We start from the raw sequence: 20,617 nt of genomic DNA on the forward strand, positions 1-20,617 counted from the left end.
TATCCAGAAGTGTCAGAAATTGGGAAGAAAAAAACATTTTCAATGTATACTGTATATTGATTACACTTATGATACAATTACTACTAGTGTTATACTATTATGATACTATTTCTTTCTTACTTATTTTATTCACCACGACAACGAGGCACTCTAAAGTGGCAGTGCCAGTGTGAAGTCCCTGACACGCTGGCTTCCCCTCGCCTTCTCTCCGTGACGCACACACACTCACGGCCGACAACGAGGCCCTCTAAAGTGGCCACGCCAGTGCAAAACTCCAGTCCGCCAAATGGCTGCAGTCAGACATTAAAAGTAAAAACAAATCCTCCCTCCTCTTCCATCTTTATTTGTGAGATGTACGCACACTGCAGACTATGTGAAGGGAAGATGTATTTAGCCACACCCCCCCCCCCAAAAAGGAAACGTGAAATGGTGGAAAACCGTTTAATGCTACACTTCAATGAGAATAACTCACTAACTTTCCCATTTTTAAATGTTAAACCTGTATGCAAAATACAATAGTTTTTAATTCTTATTTTACTTTTTAAAAAATTATTATTTTGAGTGTTTCTTTACAATCCATTTACAATGGGCATGTAGTACCAAAAAGCATTTCAAGCAATATTTAGTGCATTACCGCACATGTACCAGAAAGTATTGTTTGGGGAGAAAAAAGATCTTGGGTTGGAACCTCAATTTCCGTGTGAATGGTTGTTTGTTCCCCGCCTCTCTCCCAAAGTCAGAAAATGGATGGAGGAATGTAAAATAAATGAAAAACAAATAAAGATTTGATTGTTTTTTTTTTTTTTAGGAATATCAAAGGAAGTGCATCCCAATTGTAGTGGTGGAATCAAAAGCAGCGCTATGGAAACTTTGGATGCTTCCACTCTATCAGCTTCAGCTGTCAGCTATGACCCTAAAACTGAGGCCGTGACGTTGCCGGGAGGCGTTGTCTCTGTGGCTGGCATCGCCGTGGTAACCGGCGGCGTGGAGCTGTCCTGCGGCTCGTGCATGCTGGCCTTCGGCTTTTGGGGCACGCTCATCGGCTTCAGCTGCGTGGGCGTGGGTGCGTGGGACCAGCTGAACCACTTCAGTGAAGGAACCTCTCACTTACTGGCGCTGGGACTGGTGATCCTGGCCCTCAGTATTGCTGTGGTCGGGAGCGTGGTGGCCTTCTACGTCCTGACCAAGAGGAGGAGGGAGATGAGGCGTAGAAAGAGGCAGGATGGCAAGGAAGTACTTGTGCAGCAGAATGTAGTTAAACGCCTCACGGTGTAATTGACAGATGAAAGAGATTTATATTTGATTGTGTAATTAAAATAAATGTTAAGCAGACGTTCCTCTTGACATGTTAACTCTTCTGTTTTGTCTTTGAAATGGACGACATGATACGCAGTAGCGGACCGTGAGCCTTCTGTGGGGACTAACCTGATTTAATCCACCTCTTAATACCAACAATATCATGTCTCAATTATAGAATCCATATATCAGAATCAATACATATCTAATAACATGACAAAATATAAAACATATGAATAAAATACCCACCGGAGAGATGCTGATTATTAATATATGCTGATCGCTACAGAGTTGAACTTGGCTGTAACAACTTTTGCTCTGTCCAGCCAATCAAAGGATGGAAAAATGCTTATGTCATCAAGCGGCAGCGTTCTGGCCCTGTGAGGATGACTTTGAGATCTGATTTGTTAAATAGTCCCATTTAAGTATGTGTTTCTCAACTCTTGTGACCCTGGGACCAACCTTTTCCTTTTGTTGCAAAGTTACGATCCACTTTAAAAGAAGTTAGAAACAATAAAGAACATGTTTCCTTTAAAAAAAAAAAAAAAAAAAAAGCTTCTGACAAACACCTGTACAGCATATTATATTTTCAAAAGCGATTTCAAATGAGTTTGATAAACCACCAAAAGCATACTGGTCACAATGACGTCTGCTAGCCGGAGGCTGTGCTGCACTACATTTGCTTTCGGAGTGAACTAGTGGCTAAAGCATGAGGCGGCTACACTTTCAGTCACTTACCTAATATGTTGCATGAGGAAACTTGGTACGCCTCTGTACTGTAGCGCAAAAATCCAAATAAGAATACCTGTATATGTAATGTTTTACTAACTGTCCGAAACCCACTTTTGAGTCTCGACCCACCAGTTGAGAATCCCTGGTTTACGTTACATCGGCCTGCACCACCGATTCTGAAGGCCCTGGGCGGATTAGATTGACATGGCAACACATAGAGGCTGAAATCTGATTGGATAGCAATTCTAATATCCACATAAACACACTAGAAGCAGTGCAACCAATAAAAATTCTAGGAAATGAATAAAATAGACAAATCCGAATTTAGATTGTAAATGTAAGACAGTGCTTCTGATAGTGTTTAGGCCAGCAAAGAAGGCCTCGCTGACCCTGACCACCCACAACTGATGATAGGATATAGTCAAAGTGCATCCTCCAAGACGATCTGTTCTCTGACTCTGGTTGACTTCCATGTTGTTCTAATCTCAAAACAGGAAAGGAAGTGTTTGGGTCTTGATCATTACTTTGTAAACCTGGGCGCTTGGCTTTCTATAATTAGCCTACTTTAAACACCTCAATATTATATGGTTGATTGATTTGATTGATTTCATCCTTTAGTTTGAACATGTGCGAAAGTGACAGAAAAACAAACAAACAAACAAATAAGATTTTAAAAAACAATAAAAATAAAGTTCAATTATGCATATTCGAAAAGGAGTAGGAATAAATTAAATATATTTACTTCTGCCTCTATCTCTACTTCCTTATATCCTATAAAACTATTACTTTATAGAACATCAATACAGTATTATAATAAATGTTTATCAAGCTTTCCAGTCGCTCTGGTAATGCTGTCTCATGTAAATCAATTTAAGATTTTACACACATAGGCCTTCCTAATTGATGTTTTCAAATGCTCCTGTTGTCTTTTTGTTTGGACAAAATGTGACACCTACCTGAGTTAAAAGGGTCAAACTGTGTTTCGACTGCTTCAACTGCGTCGTCGTGTTTCACTGGTTCCTTCTTCAGGTATGTGAAGTATTTTCACAGTCAGGTATGAGCGCTTGAACTCGACCCAAGTCACATGACAGACCGCGTGGTCACGTCATCGTTCAAGTTTCGGGAACCTTTTTTTTCCTCCCTTGAAAAGCACCAGCCGTCCAAGTCCCGCCTCATGTCCCCTCCTATTGGTTACCACATGCTGACACTGTAACCTGATAGGCCAGAAGTAAAACGATGTCTTACGTCAAATCCAAACCCCGCCCCTTTTATCTAACCTGCCTATGTGCAGTGTAATTGACACTTCCCCCCACCAACAACGAATAAACGAGCGAAAGTTGTTGAAGTCGTGAAATAAAACACAGGAGGTCCCGGGAGTTACGCGTTGGAGGTGAGTGTGTCGAACGAAAAGGCGACGACTCGGCTTTGCCTTCTCAGGTGTCTCCTGTCACTCACATTATTTATTTCTACAGACTGCCTGAGTGTCTGTTCAAAAGTGACACCGTAGCTTTTGGTAGCCTAGCCTTAGATTTCCCTCTAAATGTTGACGTTTCTTAGTAGAGCCACGGTGTTTATTTTGTCGTCTACATGTGTTGGAGAGACTTTTTTAACACGCGCGCATGCTACCCTTAACTGACGTTTATTGTAATGTTTAACAGAACACGAGTTTCTCTTGCCTAAATGCTGACTAGGCTCAGTTAAGACAACAGGACCGTCAATTACTTGCAAATGAATCCTAATCTACGGAATTTTGTCTCTACACGCATGGAATAAGGCTAAAATTCATGATGCACGTTTATTTTGTTGTGCACAGCTGCAAGGATAGTTATTTGACATCATTTATGTACAGTATTTCAAAAGTTATTTTACTGTAACAAAAGCAAGTGATACAATTGAGAAAATCTACCTGATACTTGTACATTTTAGCACGACTATCGTTCCATTATAACATACTGTAACCATATTTTCATCCATCAGCAGTTGAAGATGGAGTAAGTTATTACCCTCATTTTTTGAAACCATTGCAATTAAAATGTCGTGTTCTGAGCAATGTCCTTTGTTTTTGTTTGCTGTGAAAGTTAGTCATGCATTATGAGCCGTAATCTGAGGTTCCACCGCCAATAATGAATGGAAATAAAGAAGAGGGCATGTCAAAACTTGTGTGACATTTGGTATTTTGCCTCTGATGTTAGCAGGAATAGGCTCCAACTCCTAACTGCATTGCCGAAAGGATCCGTTTATCATTTCACCCATCACATTTTTCTTTGGTGACAGACCCTGAGAATGCCGACCGTGTCGAGTACAAGCGAATCATGACCTTTCAGAGGATGGGTGGTGCTGGAGTTTGCACAACTCTTCCAAAACAAGATAGATTACGCGGAGTTGTAAAATCACTCACAGCTGATGCTGAGTGGGCGCAACGCTAAAAAGTCGATGGAGTACAGTGAAAGAGAACTGTGCGGGACAGGGGAAGTGGAGCTCGATCCCAACATTGTCAGCGAGGAGGCGGGAAAGCTGTATTCTGAACTACAGGTAACGTTCCCCATTTTTTCATCTTATTTCCAATGTGCTGAATTCAAACCGGTGCTTGGCTGTATCACACAGACAGTTATTGAGACCCATGGCGAGGGTGTGGTGGAGTCCCTGGTACCCATATTTGTGTGGGTACTGGAGGGGCTGGCCAGCTGCAAAGCCCAGCTGAGAGAGAGGGAGGACGAGGCGGAGAGGGAGAGGGTTGAACGAGAAGACCTGCTGGAACGATACCAGACTGAGAAGGCGCAGAGAAAAGAAAGTCAAGAGGTGCTCTGGATATTCACATTTTTAATTATTATTTATTATTTTTTTTTTTTTTATGTTTTAATTCGATATTATGGTGCTTGTTTCCTTCAGAGGTATTTGGAGCTGGATGACCAAATTGAGCAGGAAAGGAGAGCAATGAAAGGAAGGGAAAAGGAGCGAGAATGCAGAGAGAGACGCCTCGAGAAAAAAGCCAGGGCGCAAGCGGATCAATGTGAGTGTTTGTATACAGTGATACCTTGACTTACGAGTTTAATTCATTCTGTGTCCAAGCTCGTAACTCAGTTCACTCATATTAAGGCTGGGCGATTAAATAATCGCAATTAGTGATCGTGATAAATTTCCGGTCCATCACGGTGATCAGCTGTGTGCGTATCTCCGAACATGGCAACAATGTGATTCACGACAGCCAATCAAAGTCTACCTTTTCCTGCTCCACTTCCGTTTGCGAGTTGTGGAAGTAAGCAGAAAGCCCGACTCCTCGGCTTGCCCGCACCATAGCGAGTCCGACTCAACCGTTCTCCCATGGAGCCCATCAGCCTATCACTGACTGCTGGCAGCACACGTACGTGCTAATGCTAACTAGCATTAGCATTTCGGCCACCGGATGCAAGCAAAGCAGCAATCACTCTTGGCATCTCTCACAGTTTTTTAATATAGACCATGAGGAGTGTTGTTGTTAGCAAAAGACATTTGATCAAAGTATTCAGTCCTGCTAAATTTATATATTGTTTAATTTTTTTGTGTATTGTTTTATTTTATCTTGAAACACTGTATTGTTATTAAAGATGATGCAAATAGCAATAAAGGCTATTGCATACAATCAAAAAACCACATGCTGTAGATGTCAAACTTAAACCATGACTCATTTTGACCTATGTTATATATAAAACAGTCGAAAAAATGGATTTTGATGGCATGGGACCTTTAAGAAATGAGATTTGGCCAAATTGTGTATGGTCCCACACAGAAGCAACGCTTTCACAATTACTAATTTATGTTTAGCATGGTTAAAAATAAAGGAGGAGGCAACGGCATGCGAATCAGTCAGATGAGGCGCAATACCCCCGACCTCACATTCGATCTGTGGTTACCTTACACACTGTGAAACAGAACAGCTATGTCATACGCTGAGCTGCCTTGTTCCTGTTTTTCTATGAACAAAGACACTTAATTTAAGACCATTTCTTGTGGCTGAATTTACCTTAATTTGTTGTTTTATAAAGACTGGTTTAATTATTATAGTTAAAGTAATATTGTTAGGCAATATCCGAGGTTGCACATTTCCATTTTATATTTTTGATGTTGGGGCTCTGATTAAAAAAAAAGTAAGAAATCAGAAGTTACTCAACAGTTACTTAGTAGTTTTTTTCACTGAGTACTTCAAGTAATAATTTGGAGGACTACTTTTTACTGCATACTCATATTATTCTAAAATAAGAGTACTCTTACTTGAGTACAATTTTTAGCTACTCTACCCACCCCTGTTTAATACCAGTGGGACCTCTAAAGTCAAATGAAGTTGTTCCAAAGTCGCACAAAACGTTGGAATTCAAACCATTGTTGTTTTTGCTGCAGCAAAACAGATTAGAGGTTTCACTGTACTAAACTAGTACAGTAATAATTTTGGGCGTTATTTTCCGACCTTCTTAAAAACCTTTATTAACTCCATCAGTGAGCTAGAGAGTGATGGTGACCCCTGTAGCCATATTTGCTTTTGTTGTGTTGCAGTGGCGGCCTTGGAGGAGCAGAAGTCGGCCCTGGGAAGAGAGCTGAGCACGCTGAGGCTTACACACAACAAGGTCAGATATTGTTCAAATTGTTGTAAAACCTGTGTCTCACCATCATCCATATATATCTACTGTTTATAGTTTAGTGGACATGGTTTCTTGTTCGTCTTATCCCAAGTGTCAGCCCCAAGTGTGAATGTTTTTAAATCCAGGTTAAAAACTCTTCTTTATTCTCATGCTTTTTAGAGTATTTCCACTTCTAAATTATATTTCTTGCACTGTACGCTGTTTTAATTGTATACTTTTATTTTTTGTCCTCAGTTTTAAATGTTTATAAGCTGGGGTTTTTTCTTTGTTTTTAAATGCTTTTAATCATGTAAAGCACATTGAGTTACCTCGTGTGAAATGCACTATATAAATAAATGTGCTTTGCTTTGCTTTTGTCCTTCCCATCCTCCCCGTTCTTTCTTTTAGTTGGCGCACTCATATCGGGAGCTACTGGAAAAGAGGAAGGACTCCGAAAGAGATTCACCCCTGAGGTTGTTATTAATCATCACTTTATTGCGTTCTTGTAAATCCCCTTATCAACTACATAGAGCTGTTGTTAGTCGCTCCTACCAGATTGAAACATACTTTCTGTTCCCTAAAAACATTTTTGCAAAACGATAGTGGCTATACTCTTTGAGATACTGAGCCCAGTATGAGGAATACAAGTACAGCATGAGCTTGAAGGCTATTTAAATGTTATTAGGTTTTACACAGCATACAAAAATGCTGTTAGTTTGGTTGAGTTTTATATTCTTGTTAGTGTAAACAAAACCTGAAAACTGACCCAAATACTAAGACTTGAATGACACCCCAGCCAAACTGCAATTGTTTTTGATACATGTTTTATTTTTTTCTTTAAAGCAAGACTAGTAGTAGAAGCTCATTGTTAAATTGACATTGTGGTCATGTTGTGATACATTTTTAGTCATAATAGTAAAATTACTGAACTCCAAGGTTATGCTTAAGTCACTGAATTTCGTAAAAAGTGGGGTTGAATGAAACTTGCTCAAGCAGATGTGGTTTATTCTAATGGTGTTTCTTTGTATTCGACACATTCAGGAATCACACACAGCCCAAAAATGCTGAAGTCCCATCCACCCAAGTCTTGCCAGACTCAAATTCACAGGTAAATTGACTATAAAATATGTCCGTATTTTCATTTCATGTTTTGTCCGTCAACGAATGGATGTGTCCTGCTTGCTTTTAACAGAGCCCACACTCCAACTCTGGTACTCTTTGTTTAGAAGATACAGAAGCCAAGGAGGAGAAGGTGATGGATATTATAAAGTCTGCCTCAGATCAGTTTGTCAATGATATCATAAGCTCCACTCCTGAATTGAGACAGTTCCACGGCTCCTTGGATGATGCAAGGTAGTTAATCTGAAAGCTCATGATGCATTTGTTTGCAACAGAGGTAATGTAGTAATTATGTCGGCTCACTTCCATTTGACTTTGTCAGTACCCCAGCAAGATCCAACACGGAAGCACCTCAGACCAGCTTGGAGGATGAGCTCAAGGAGGGGAAGCTGGGAGAAGAAACAGAAGGAGAGAAGCAGGAAGAATCCAGGGAGACCAAGGTGGAAGAGGACGAGGAGGAGGAGCTGGACAGGGACAGTATGGAATGGGAACTACGCAACACAGACTCTGTTTTCTCTGAACTGTCAGAGCTAAGTCAGGATTTTGTGGAGAGTGTGGACCAAGGGGCCAGCATCAGAGGTAACAACAAAAATGTCTAAAATTTTACAGCCCTCAACTAAGATCCCTTGTTCACATCTTTAAAAAAAAAAAACTGTTTTTTTTCCCCACCAGGATTCATACAACTGTGCTTGTTTTTTTTGTTTTGCACCTTTGAGTTGACTGATATCGAGTATTGACCAATACCTACTCCGATCCGATACCTCAGCAATACATTAGGAATATATATATATATATAGAGAGAGAGAGAGAGAGAGAGAGAGAGAGAGAGAGAGAGAGAGAGAGAGAGAGAGAGAGAGAGAGAGAGAGAGAGAGAGAGAGAGAGAGAGAGAGAGAGAGAGAGAGAGAGAGAGAGAGAGAGAGAGAGAGAATGTTTGACCCAACGCTGCTGCGTAGTTACACTACTCCACTCACCTACATACAACATAATTTATTAATTGCCTCATCAAATGCAACCAGTGGGGCACAAGTTTGCTTTTCTTAAAATAATTCGCACTAAAAGTCGTGAGACTTCTATTTGAAGGTAAATAATTATATTTGCTAACCTGTTGCTATTTGAACTATGTTGCTCAATGAGCTGTTTGGCCATATTGTTTATCTTTATTATTTATTTATTATTATTTACTAAACACAAGAAATCAATTATTCTATAGTATGACCAATACAACATTGAATATAACCAACAAATAAACAGCTCTTTCCTGTCGGCCAGTCCTAAATGTTATGAACTCATATGTATAACAAATCTTTATTTTACTATTGAATTGTGTAAAAAGAAAACCCTTCCATCGCAGTAGAATATTGTCTTCCCCGATGCACCATTCCCCGCAGCCGGGAAAGCCTGTGAGCCTGACTCCTTAGCCAGCCAACTAGCCAGGTGGACGGTGGATTAAAGCATTTTACGAAGTGGGGGAAAAACTAAGCCATTAACACCGTTCACACACTGCAGAATGAGCGTGGTCACTTTAACTTTTATCAGGAAGGGTTTTTGACGGATTTTGATTCGCCAGTGTAGCTAACATGGGCAGTATTCGCTTCGCCACATCCCGTTTTAATTAGCCATTGGAGAGGAGGCGAACAGACAGCGCGAAACCCGGCCGCGTAACCAAAATCTTTCCACATCTCACTCGGTGCGTCTTTTTCCTTAACGAGCTGCGGAGAAGCATGAAAGTTTGTGGCCATTTCGAACACAAGCTTTGGGGAAATAGGTGCTGCCCACTACAGAGCACTGTAGCTGCAGAGCAGACGCACTGCCTTGATTTCTAATCATGTGATCAGATTGAGACAAATCTAATTAGAATGCATTAACATCAGTACTTGCACATTCCTCACAGTGTGTTGAAGCATTCAATTTAATTCTCCCCCGTCTAGGCAGTGCTGACCAGTTTGAGGAGATTCTTTCTCAGTATGAGGAATTGAAATGCACTCAGTGAGTCCTACGTCGGATTTAATCTGACCATTTTTTTCACTAGAACGAGTGATGTAAGTGTTTTTCTTCTCCTGTGCCTTGATTTTGACTTCCAGTGAGTTAGTAGACGCTGCCCGCAAGGCTCTAATATCTCGGGTGATGGAGCTGACGGACGACCGCTCTACTCTGAAACTGGAAGTGACCTCTCTCCGGGAAACGGTGTCACGAGTCGAAGGCCGGATGAAGGAGAAAGAGGAGGAAATTAAAAGGTGTCAGTGTCATTTTTGTCCTAGTTTGTTTGGTGGTTTCATGTCATAATTTATGATGTACTCATGGTCTTTTTGTCTTAGACTCAGAGAAAAACTGGAGCGATTTCAGTCGTCGGATTCTGAAGTAGGAACAGATTGTTGTTTTAAAATTTACTGGCAATGTTGAAATATAATTGTATTTGCTGTTATACACACTTACTAGACACTTGTTATAGGTAGGTATACAGTGGTACCTTGACTTACGAGTTTGATTGTTTCTGTGACCACACTCGTAACTCAAAACAATCATAGGCTCATCATGTTTCCAGCCACCCAAAAAACACCAACAAAAGTTATTGTAAGGTGTTTTTAACAAGAAATATAGCACTTTACAGTACCGCACTTATGTCCGTGTAAAACATACAGTAATAACATCATTCATCAGAATGTTATGAATTAAACACTGTGCATAATAATAATAATAATAATTGGACATTGTGCTGCTTCTTCTGGTGTGTGTGCTTTGTAAATCCCATTGTTTCATGTTTAGTTTTACATTCAAATTTAACTTGGAGTGGCAGTAAACAACTTAAAGCAAGCATGTGACCTCTTTTTTTTTTTTTTTAACAATTCACCATATGCCAAACTGCTGCTTGTTCTAAAGTTTGCTGCCACCAAATAGTGCTAATAACGCACATTTTTACTCGTAACGCGGGACAAAAAAATCAGCTGATCAAAGGCTGATATCTTTAAAAACTTGGATCTCTCATAAATCATGATACCAATGTATTTTTGCACAAGGTCCAATAAAAGAGCGGCATCAAAAATTAAAACGTTATTTTAAAAAAAAGTGTTTTGTAGCGCTACACTGCGTCTCGCTGAGAAGTGTTTTTAAATGTTTAACTTCACCTTTTTAAATGACTCAGTGCATTTTCAACTAAAACTGAGCTCTATTATCTTTTGTAAAGGACAAATAATTTTTGTTACAACTGGTATTGTGGCTCTCATGAGATTGTGTAGGCATGCCCAATGTTGTGGCTAGCGAGTGGGTGTATATCCCGTATGCCATTTAACAGCATCAATCTTTCCATTCAGGCCTCATTAGCCACATCCATGCGGCACTTCTCTCGCTCTGAAATGGCTCGTGTGGTCATGGAGAAGAACCAGTACAAACAGCGGCTGTTTGAACTGCAGGAGGCCATTAGGCAAAGCCAGACACTCAGGTACATAGTGTTTTGTACAGTTAGTTTATGTCTGAGATTACAATTTTACACAGCTTGACTCTGTATTTTCCCACCAACTGACTTTACGTTTAATTTTTCCTTTCTCGTAGGGCAACAAAAGAAGAAAGGCTCACAGAGGAGAGGTCAAGTGTTTGGGCAAAGTAAGTTTTGGCTTTAGGGAATGAGGTTCTAGGGTTTGATTCAAAATGGATGCTACACGCCTTACTGTAAGGCAGTAAAACCATATGATTTCTTCCAGTCAATCAGTAAAATGTTATTGATAATGATAAAATGTTCAAGCTTCGTTTCATCGGATTAGAACACATTTTCCCACGTCTTTTGGAGATTTTGTTACGGTCCGATTAAACTTTTTGACCATAATTCCAAGAGGTAGGTTTGCCGCAAACACAACACTGCTCATCACCAGAAAGACACCATAACTACAGTGAAGCATGGTGGTTGCAGGATCATGCTTTGGGGCTGTTTTACTTCAGCTAGAAATGAGGCCCGACACAAGGTGAAAGGAATTGTGAACAGTTTGAACTTTATTTGGGATTAATCAGAGGCCCTTTTAAATGGTGGCTGCTGTCTGCCTTATAACATGATTTTGAATGTGATTGGTTAATTTTGAACAGCCACATCTCAATTATAAGAGGGTGTGTGCACACGTATTTGCAATAAATTAAATTAACGCAGTTGTTAATTTTTACTTTTCCTCTCGAAAAGATAGAAAATTGAGTTGTACAGTTTACTGGTCACAATGGTGGAAAAAGTTTTGAAATTATCTGTCCTGGTCACAATGTTCTGGCTCAAAAAGATGACATTTGACAACAGGGGTGTGTAGACTTTTTATTGCAGGCTAAAGTCTTGCAGCGCCTATTTCATTCCATTATTGATTTGATTGTGTTGCAATAATGAGCAAACATGTCAGTCTAAATTTCTCAGGCGCTTTATCTTTGTAACAGTCGCCTTTCTTTTTAAGGTTCAATCGCTTTTTTGGCCTGAGCAAACAACCGTTGATCCTACCTCGAGCAACTTTAACATCAGCCACACTTCCTCCTCTCCCGACGCCTCAACAGCGACAGGAAGTCACTCAAAGTCAGGCCGCGTGAGTGTTTGTGGCCATGTCAGTCTGCCGTCATGCTTTCCTATGTACAGTACCTCATTAAAAGACAATATATCAAATGAAATAATTTTAGCCCAACCTGGGGATACATTGGATTCAAACTTGTGCTTTGAAATGCCAAGTTTTGGTTATAGATTGTAAGAATTTATAAAATCTAAATCCTTATAGGTTCTATGTCTTGGGTGGGCAAACTTTTGGGCTCAAGGGCTCCATTTGATTTTTAAGATGGGCCAGATGAAGTTAAAAAAAATAAAATGTGTCTGTAAAATAGATACAATTTTAAAAATAAAATAATTATTTGATTTATTAGAATTGCTTAACTGGTTATTTAATAACATGAATGAAAACAAATACAATTTAGTATTTTTGTATTTACAATAAACAAATAAATTATTTAATAAAATATGATTTTCATCATAAATATTTGTGAATAAAGCAGACATTTTTAACTATTTTTTATTTTATATTTACAGTAAATCAGTCAATTTAAAAAATATGTAATTTGAAAATGTTTTATTTTAATAGTTGATTTCAATAAATTAACAATTTTTATGTATTCAATAAAATAATGAAACATTTTAAATGCATATGTACATGTTTTTATTATTATTAACAAATAAATTAACCAATTATTTGATTAGATAAATGCAAAAAATGTTAAATGTATTTTTTTATATTTTACAAATATTTTATTTTATTGAACTACATTAATTGCAAATGCATGCAGTACTTTTGTATTGATCACTATTGGGGGGAAAAAACATCTAAATGACTGCAAAAAATATTACAGGACTCAAATGTATGTAAACCCTTGGTGAACAGGATTGCAGAATGGTGCGGTCCACAAGTTGCCCCCGGGTCATACGTTGCTCACCTGACTTCTAGGTCATTCAAAACACAGTTCAAATGACTTTATTTTTTATTTTTTTTAATTTTATTTTTTTAATTACACTTATACAATAGGGCGGCACGGTGGACGACTGGTTAGAGCGTCTGCCTCACAGTTCTGAGGACCGGGGTTCAATCCCCCGCCCCGCCTGTGTGGAGTTTGGATGTTCTCCCCGTGCCTGTGTGGGTTTTCTCTGGGTACTCCGGTTTCCTCCAACATCCCAAAAATATGCATGGTAGCTTAATGGAAGACTCTAAATTGCCCATAGGTGTTCATGTGAGTGCGAACGGTTGTTTGTTTATATGTGCCCTGTGATTGGCTGGCAACCAATTCAGGGTGTACCCCGCCTCCTCCCTGATGATAGCTGGGATAGGCTCCAGCACTCCCTCGACCCTTGTGAGGATAAGCGGCTCAGAAAATGAATGGATGGATGAATTTTACAAGTTTTATCAACTCGAACTATGACACCTTGGGTTTGTATGGCTTTCATTTAGGCCAATGTTTTCTCCCTAGATCATCTGTCGCTGCAATTTTATCACCTCGCGCCAGGAGGAGGGAACTCTACAGAGAAATTCGCTCACACATTTGGGGAACGCTAGGAAAACATCAACTGCACGGCTGGAGCGTGCCTCTGGCTAACACTCAGGTAATAAGGAGGTGTTGATCTAAATGGGAATGTAGCAAAGTATAATGTGGCAAATGTAGAATTCCTTGCAGTTATTGGTAGCGCGGCACCTGAATTATCACAGAGCGTTAAACCGAGATGGGGACTCCACTCATTGCAACTTGGACTCTGTTTGACTCGGGTCACTGTTTTGATGACTTGGGACTTGACTTCATGATGACTTGACAGAAATGATTGTTTATCATTTATATGTTCAAAAAGACAAAGAAGCTAAAGTTGTTTGAAGTGTTAAACAGGTTTTGATTGACACCCAGATGTTAAACCACATGATGAATATTGAAGTTGTGTTATGAAGTGGTGTTGAATTGGAGTGCATTATCATAAAAGGTCTTATTCTTACATACAGCTTATATAATTTGGCCAATATATCATTATTTGACCTGACTGGTCTTCTCTCTTTTTAAAGACCAGCTACATTGATCCCCTGTCATGAATAGCGAAAACCTGCGAGTACAGTGGTCCCCCGCATATTTGGGGATAACCTTTTTTCCCAGTCCCCCCGCTTATACATTATTTTACATTATTAGGGGCTCACTGTACTGCAAGTAAGACTGCATTAATAAGGTGACTTGATTTGGGACTTGAGTTGAGATAAACTGTAACTTGACTTGCCCAAGACAGAATGACACTTGAAGGTTAAGACTTGAGACTTACTTGAGGATTGCACATGTGTGACCTGACCCCATCTCAGAGTTGAACATTCTTGTGTAAATGTCAACAATCCTTTGACTACTTTGGCTGTAGGAATCTCAGGAAGCCGTCCCTGAGTCCAAAGACGTGCCGGTCTTAACGCAACTCAGACTCTTGGACCAAAGAGACTGCACTGCAAAGGTCATACGTGTTCATGCAAAATTCTTAACCAAATTATATTTAAACATAAATGCTGCTTTCTTTTCAGCTGAACTGTGCAGTGGCAGTCCCACCTGAGATCTCAGGAGAGGCAACCGTAAGTTTGTCACACTTATTCATTCCGCCATTCATCCTTAAGTAACATCTTTTCCGAACTTCAATTCCTCTCCGTCAGTGTTCTGTGTGGGTAGTTTCTGGCCCCGCCTCCAACAGTGGCATCACAGTGATTGATCCCGCTCGATCCAACACTGTCCTGGATCAGTTCAGCCTCCCCCCCACAGCTCCTGCCCTCTGCATCTGTGCTGTGCCCCCCGTCGGTCAGTGCCCGCCCGCACCCCTCACTAACATTCCCCAAACTGTTTATAGTAGTCTCTTCCCACCCACTCTAGCGTTGTACTGGACACTGATTAGCGCCGCTTGGCTGGATTTTCCTTTCACACGTTCCTGTTCTTGTTATGTCAGGGGACTCTCCAGGAACTGTGTGGATTGGAACTCAGGAAGGAAGGTAAATGTATGCTAATACAAGCAGCTCTGTTCACACTTTCACCTACTGTGGCCATGTCCACATCCACTTTTTGTATGATATCACAACCAATTTCATGCTATTTTATTGTATGGTTTTATTTTATCTAATTGTAATTTACTGCAATTTTCTGCCGACTGGTGAAGAGTGTGCAGCTGGGATCCTCTCCGTCAGTGTTCTGTGTTCTGTGCTGCAGCTCATCCATGACCCTAATGAGGACAAGCTGTATTTGAAATGGATAAATGGAAATACCTGTGTACATGTAGACATCAAATAACATGATTATGTTGTCCTCCAGTATAGTGATACATTCGGCCTCTGCAGGCAGGGGGCGCTGTCTGCACTCAGTTTCACTCTCTGAAAGCGTTCACTCACTCAAGTGAGTGAAAGTCTTAACTATGGACTCATTAGCATCTAAATTAATCACATTTGAGACCTTAATCTATTACTCCCAACATGTTGCACTTTGCTTTGGTAGGTACTCCCAGGGTCAAGTTATAGCTGGCTTAGGTGATGGGACTTTGGCTTTCTTCTCAAGTAGTTCAGGTACCAGCTTTATGTTATGTTGTTTTTTTGCCATATTTTACATATTTGAATGATATTCTGGGATTTCCAGGTGGCTGGAACCTGCTGTCACATTCATTGATGCCACTGGGCTCAAACCCCGTGCAGCCTATTCGCTGCTGCCTTGCTAAAGGAGGACGCTTGTGGGTTGGATATTGGAACAGAGTCCATGTGGTTGATATAAACAGGAGGAAGGTGGAGGTAATACAACAGAGAGAGACAGAGTCTCTTCCATGTTGTGGTGACTTTGAATCCACAGTCTGTGTTCTTTGTCTTTGCAGCATGTTTTTCCAGTCTCTGAGCGTAGTGAACAGCAGGTTCGTTTCCTTTGTGCTGGAGGAAGTGGCGTTTGGACATCCTGCAGACTCGACTCAGTCCTCAGACTGTTTGACTGGTCCACTGGAAGGCCGCTACAGGAAGTGGATTTTGCTGCCTTGGTTACCAAATCATTAGGTGTGTGTGTCATCATGTAGCATTGGTGTCTGTCGGGGTGTTATAAGCCTTTAATGAATGGGTTTTTGAACAAAAACGGTGGAGCAGCATATGTAGATGGACAATATAACAATACAAGCATATTCTTTATGCTCTGCAAAGAAAAACTAATATTACTATGGCTTACAGAGGAGCTGAAGACAGTCTTCATATGCAGTATATCCGTATGCCTGTAGTATACTGCCCCAAGGTACCCAAGGCGTACACACCAGAAGAAGCAGCACAATGTCCATTGAATTGATGGAAAAAAATGTGGCAAAAACTGTTTAATTTCTTTACATTGTTTGTCATTACTGTAAGTTTTTATGAAGTACAATATTATAGTGCTATTTTTCTTATTGAAAAAAAATACAAACATTTTTGTTCATTTTTTGGGGGGGAGGCTGGAATGGATTAATAGCTTTTCTATCCATTTCAGTGGGGAAAGATGATTTGAGTGACCGCAAATAAGACAAATTAAACTTGTATCTCAAGGCACCATTGTATGTAGGTAAAGTAGAGTTACCTGAAAAATCTGCTTACGTAGCCTTCAGTAGTGAAGTACTTGTACTTCGTTATGTCCTACCACTGCAGCTAAGGCTCTCCCTCTGTCTTCGCAGGCCAAGTTTTCCTGACACTCACGCCTCTTCAGATCTCCTCTCTGGCTGTCATCTCTGGCCGCCTGTGGATTGGCACGGCGGGCGGGGCAATTGTCTCCATCCCCTTGTCGATAAGTAAGTGTCTTATGTAAGAGTTGATGGTTTAATTTACCCTGGAAGACACCCGTTTAGTGTGAAGTTTATTATTCACAGCGTCTGAAGCGGTTTCCATCCCGTATTGCTCCGTTGCGGCCGCCCAACTGTGTTACCATGGACACCGACAAGCTGTCCGTTTCATCATTGCTGCACCAGGTAATGAGCTTATTAATGCCAGAGAGGTGTTGTGCAGTGTTGTTGCAGTTTTTGCCTTTTTTCAACAGTGGTGGGGCTCCAGGGCCAGCATAGCCTTCTCTGCTGGCCGAAACACTAAATACTCTGGTTTCCTCCCACATCCCAGAAGCACTGGCCTACACTTACAACCTAAATTTGAATATAGTGGTGCCTTGAGATAAGAGTGCCTTGACTTACGGCGATTATGAACTCACATTGGTTTTCTTGCAGCGCGAAGATAATATCAGCTAGTGGCGGTAATGCTCTATTAAGATGCTTTGCCGACCACCAATAGACCCACAGACAATACATTAGGTACAGTCGTGTGTTGTGCTTGCATTTTCTATTTGCAGGTTATGTGTGTGTGTTTTCCTTCAGTACAATATAGTTGAGTGCAATTTTGCAGTATTCCTTGGGGGGGGGGGGGGGGGGGTGCTGGAATGGATTTATTGCATTTCCATTCATTTCAATGGGAGATTTGAGATACAAGTTTTTTTTGTTTTTTTTAATACAAGCGTGGTGACGGAATGAATTAAACTCGTATCTCAAGGCACTGCTGTATTTGGTGCGTGCAATTGTATTAATTTATTCCAAATTTCTATTCTTTCTTAGCATTTCTCTTGGCTGTATTGCCTCCAGTATGTATATATTTGAATTTTTTTTTTTTTTTAAGAATCAGCAGTGCTGGCTGATGTAACCTAAACTATATTAGCGATTTCTTTTATTTATTTATTTTGAGTAATCAGATTTCAAATTCATGGTTCTGGACGATGACAGCAATTTTCTGTCCTCTTGATTGGTTGATCAAAGCAAAACTTGTTACAGCCAACTTAAACTAGCAAAACACATCTGTAGCGATCCGCACACATGAAAACATTTAATAATGAGCATCTCTGGTGAGTGTGATATACATAATTTAAAAATATGTTTTTGTCAAGCTAATATAGTAAATATTGACTTTGAACTGCTTTGGGTGATGTACATGGCACACTTGCGTGCTGCTGTATTGCATTATTCTTCTTTCTCTAATTGCGACGTGATTGTGGTGTTAGTAAGAGGTGGATTAAGTCAGGTCCACACCAAAAGCCCAGACACCGCCCAGTTTTCAGTGAAATTTTTGTCTTGTCTCAGGTTGCTTGATGACGACCACTGGCAGTAACGTGACAAGCTCTCATCTTATCCTCAGCGGGGGGGAGGGCTACATCAACTTCCGCATTGGTGAGTTGAATGACTGAAAAGATCACTTGTTTTTCAGATTTTTAAAAAAAAATATTTTTTAAATGTACTTTTTGGGTGACCGTTTTTACACACACCTTCCAGGAGACGACGAGAGCGACGTGTCAGTCGAGTTGTCCCAAGCGACGCCGCAGCGTTTCGAACGCAGTCACATGATCATTTGGCAGAATTCCACCATGCCTGTGCCCAGCTCTGCCCTCTGACATGTCCTGGATACATTCATCCAAAAAGTAGCCTTGTGTGCATTTGCCGCAGCCAGCTTTATGCAAATATGTCCCAATTCTGTTACTTGTCTTTATGCCTGATACTTGATAGCATTAGTAATGTTTTGAGTTTCACTGAGATACACTTTAATGCACACATCTGCCAGATCGTTGCATCCATGTGTAATTTCATGGTCATTATCTGTCCCCAATTTTTGACTCGTGAATGCAAAAGCATCTTCTGTGTATCTATTTTCTTGTAAACTGGAAGCAGGGCATCACTCAATATTTGGATTTCTTTCAACTTTGTGCTTAAAGTACATTGTGAATGAAGTGCACAGTACTCCACATTTTAAAAGTGTGCCAATATGGTATGTAAGTACATATTTATTTCTATGATCATGTTCTTTGGAGCTTTGTTTTAATGTTTTAATATCACCTCTAAAAAGCTAGGGGTTCATAATTATTCCATGCATCATATGCAATATGTAAGTGCAATTATGCACATGATTACAACATGCAGGAACTATGGAGAATATAAAATTAATCTTGTACATAAAAATAGTGATTTATTTCATAGCTTCAGTTCTGGCTTGTTTTACTGTGATGACAACACCAGATATACAATAGAACGTGTACCTTACGTATCCCTATGTGTTGAAACACTGCAGTGTATTGCGTTACAATCACTGTACTTTGTCCTTGTACATAATGGCACTCCTTTGCCTCAGGCAGGGTGTTTGTGCGTGCTCCAGTGTCTATGTCGGACTGCTGCGAGTCCTGGGGAGCCGTATCCTCCTGCTCAGGGATCGGGCCAGGCGGTCTACAGCGCCGCCCATAGCGTCCCCCAGCTCCTTTCTGGAGGTCAGGCCCTCAATATTGCCGCTGTACCACAAGACCCAGCCCGCCAAGGACAGGAGCACCAGCAGAGCTCCCGAGTACACCAGAAAATCCCCAAAGTCTCGTCCTCGGATCTCCAGTGGCGCGAAGACACCCAGCAATAGGGATGTCACGCCCAGCAGGTCCATCAGCACAGCAAACACCAGGGCCAGCTTGCAGTGGGACAGGCCGTTGTACTTCGGGGCCATTGCTGCACACATGTAGATAGATAGAAACAAAATAGCAGCATTAATGCGGGATTATGGGAAACAAAGAAAAACTACAAGATTAAGGTGTTGCAGGGGCGTCGCTAGTTTTGACGTTTTGGGTGGGTTAGCCCCCTACCCTAAGACTGCTGCCTATCGGATGGAGGAACAGGCCTTCCCACACGTGTGAATATTCTCAACTTGCGTGTGTGAATATCTTGAAAACTGCGTTATGTTTGTCTCAAAAATAAATACGCATGCCCGCTGATCCACGAACGCACCTTCAACAATTCACAAGCAGGATTCAATATTTCCAAATGATAAGTCCTGATAAATGCACACACATTTAAACAAAAAAACGTGTAAATTGCGAATAAATATGTGAATCTGAAAAATTTGTATATGTTTGTGTAAATTTGAGACAAATTCCACCCCATAAAATAGAGGGGACACAAGCACATTTTACAAACTATGCAGTACAACCAAATAAAACTTTAAAAACTGAACTGAATTGAATAGCAGGCTGAATAATATGTGCAAACACTGGCTTTGTGTCAAACGTGCCACACCTGTCATGCGAGCTTCGGGTGACAATAACTTCCAGATCACAAGCACAGCTCCTAAGTATCCAATAAACACTTACTAACGTCAAAACAAACTTAATTATCATCTAAATCTTACCTTGATGGTGGCCAGATTTGCTAACTTCGGTAACTGAACGTATTCACAAATAGTCTCTGATACTCCCCAGCACGAATGACTCCCGAGTCCCAGTAAACCGTGAAACCTGACACCCGATCGTCGCCTGCTCGACCTGTCCTGTGGTTTTCTGTGACTCACTGGCGCCAGCAGTCAATTGAGAATAAATAAATAGTAATAAA

The 20,617-nt window shown here is 40.6% G+C and overlaps 4 protein-coding genes across 6 annotated transcripts in view; 2 read left to right on the forward strand and 2 right to left on the reverse strand.

Moving 5' to 3' along the window:
* The window catches only part of LOC133479136 (transmembrane protein 100-like), a 2,149-nt gene extending 805 nt beyond the window's left edge, over positions 1 to 1,344 (forward strand). Inside the window, exon 2 of the mRNA XM_061775682.1 lies at positions 809 to 1,344. Coding sequence (XP_061631666.1) covers positions 862 to 1,275 — 414 coding nt within the window. The 5' untranslated portion in view covers positions 809 to 861 and the 3' untranslated portion in view covers positions 1,276 to 1,344. The remainder of the gene's footprint in view (positions 1 to 808) is intronic.
* rcvrn2 (recoverin 2) overlaps positions 1 to 3,142 on the reverse strand; it is an 18,668-nt gene extending 15,526 nt beyond the window's left edge. Inside the window, exon 1 of the transcript XR_009788844.1 lies at positions 2,985 to 3,142. The gene's annotated coding sequence lies outside the window, so the exon portion shown is untranslated. The remainder of the gene's footprint in view (positions 1 to 2,984) is intronic.
* Positions 1 to 19,231, forward strand: part of si:dkey-17m8.1 (C-Jun-amino-terminal kinase-interacting protein 4) — a 22,162-nt gene extending 2,931 nt beyond the window's left edge. Inside the window, exons 1-28 of one of the 3 annotated variants that reach the window (XM_061775673.1) lie at positions 3,279 to 3,418; positions 4,303 to 4,560; positions 4,633 to 4,827; positions 4,918 to 5,038; positions 6,556 to 6,626; positions 7,029 to 7,093; positions 7,662 to 7,728; positions 7,813 to 7,973; positions 8,062 to 8,318; positions 9,669 to 9,726; positions 9,822 to 9,974; positions 10,056 to 10,098; positions 11,049 to 11,176; positions 11,287 to 11,337; positions 12,159 to 12,284; positions 13,705 to 13,837; positions 14,621 to 14,707; positions 14,775 to 14,822; positions 14,901 to 15,042; positions 15,188 to 15,230; positions 15,547 to 15,627; positions 15,727 to 15,794; positions 15,865 to 16,013; positions 16,094 to 16,265; positions 16,904 to 17,017; positions 17,096 to 17,194; positions 18,344 to 18,430; positions 18,533 to 19,231. In XM_061775673.1, coding sequence (XP_061631657.1) covers positions 4,432 to 4,560; positions 4,633 to 4,827; positions 4,918 to 5,038; positions 6,556 to 6,626; positions 7,029 to 7,093; positions 7,662 to 7,728; positions 7,813 to 7,973; positions 8,062 to 8,318; positions 9,669 to 9,726; positions 9,822 to 9,974; positions 10,056 to 10,098; positions 11,049 to 11,176; positions 11,287 to 11,337; positions 12,159 to 12,284; positions 13,705 to 13,837; positions 14,621 to 14,707; positions 14,775 to 14,822; positions 14,901 to 15,042; positions 15,188 to 15,230; positions 15,547 to 15,627; positions 15,727 to 15,794; positions 15,865 to 16,013; positions 16,094 to 16,265; positions 16,904 to 17,017; positions 17,096 to 17,194; positions 18,344 to 18,430; positions 18,533 to 18,651 — 2,967 coding nt within the window. In that variant the 5' untranslated portion in view covers positions 3,279 to 3,418; positions 4,303 to 4,431 and the 3' untranslated portion in view covers positions 18,652 to 19,231. Of the gene's footprint in view, positions 1 to 3,278; positions 3,419 to 4,302; positions 4,561 to 4,632; positions 4,828 to 4,917; positions 5,039 to 6,555; positions 6,627 to 7,028; positions 7,094 to 7,661; positions 7,729 to 7,812; positions 7,974 to 8,061; positions 8,319 to 9,668; positions 9,727 to 9,821; positions 9,975 to 10,055; positions 10,099 to 11,048; positions 11,177 to 11,286; positions 11,338 to 12,158; positions 12,285 to 13,704; positions 13,838 to 14,620; positions 14,708 to 14,774; positions 14,823 to 14,900; positions 15,043 to 15,187; positions 15,231 to 15,546; positions 15,628 to 15,726; positions 15,795 to 15,864; positions 16,014 to 16,093; positions 16,266 to 16,903; positions 17,018 to 17,095; positions 17,195 to 18,343; positions 18,431 to 18,532 lie in introns of those variants that run through there. The other 2 variants (XM_061775674.1, XM_061775675.1) reach the window with 2 other exon arrangements.
* LOC133479137 (transmembrane protein 238-like) lies at positions 19,190 to 20,584 on the reverse strand. Its single transcript, XM_061775683.1, has 2 exons — positions 20,418 to 20,584; positions 19,190 to 19,741 (listed from the first exon to the last, which is right to left on the reverse strand). The coding sequence occupies exon 2, from the start codon at positions 19,737 to 19,739 to the stop codon at positions 19,410 to 19,412; it is 330 nt and encodes a 109-aa protein (XP_061631667.1). The 5' UTR covers positions 19,740 to 19,741; positions 20,418 to 20,584; the 3' UTR covers positions 19,190 to 19,409.
* Between the last annotated feature and the right edge of the window lie 33 nt (positions 20,585 to 20,617).

Source organism: Phyllopteryx taeniolatus, chromosome 6, assembly GCF_024500385.1.
Source record: "Phyllopteryx taeniolatus isolate TA_2022b chromosome 6, UOR_Ptae_1.2, whole genome shotgun sequence".
Lineage (NCBI taxonomy): Eukaryota > Metazoa > Chordata > Actinopteri > Syngnathiformes > Syngnathidae > Phyllopteryx > Phyllopteryx taeniolatus.

Excerpts from the sequence above, each read along its gene's own strand:
- LOC133479137 (XM_061775683.1), bottom strand. The coding sequence starts at position 19,739 with ATGGCCCCGAAGTACAACGGCCTGTCCCACTGCAAGCTGGCCCTGGTG.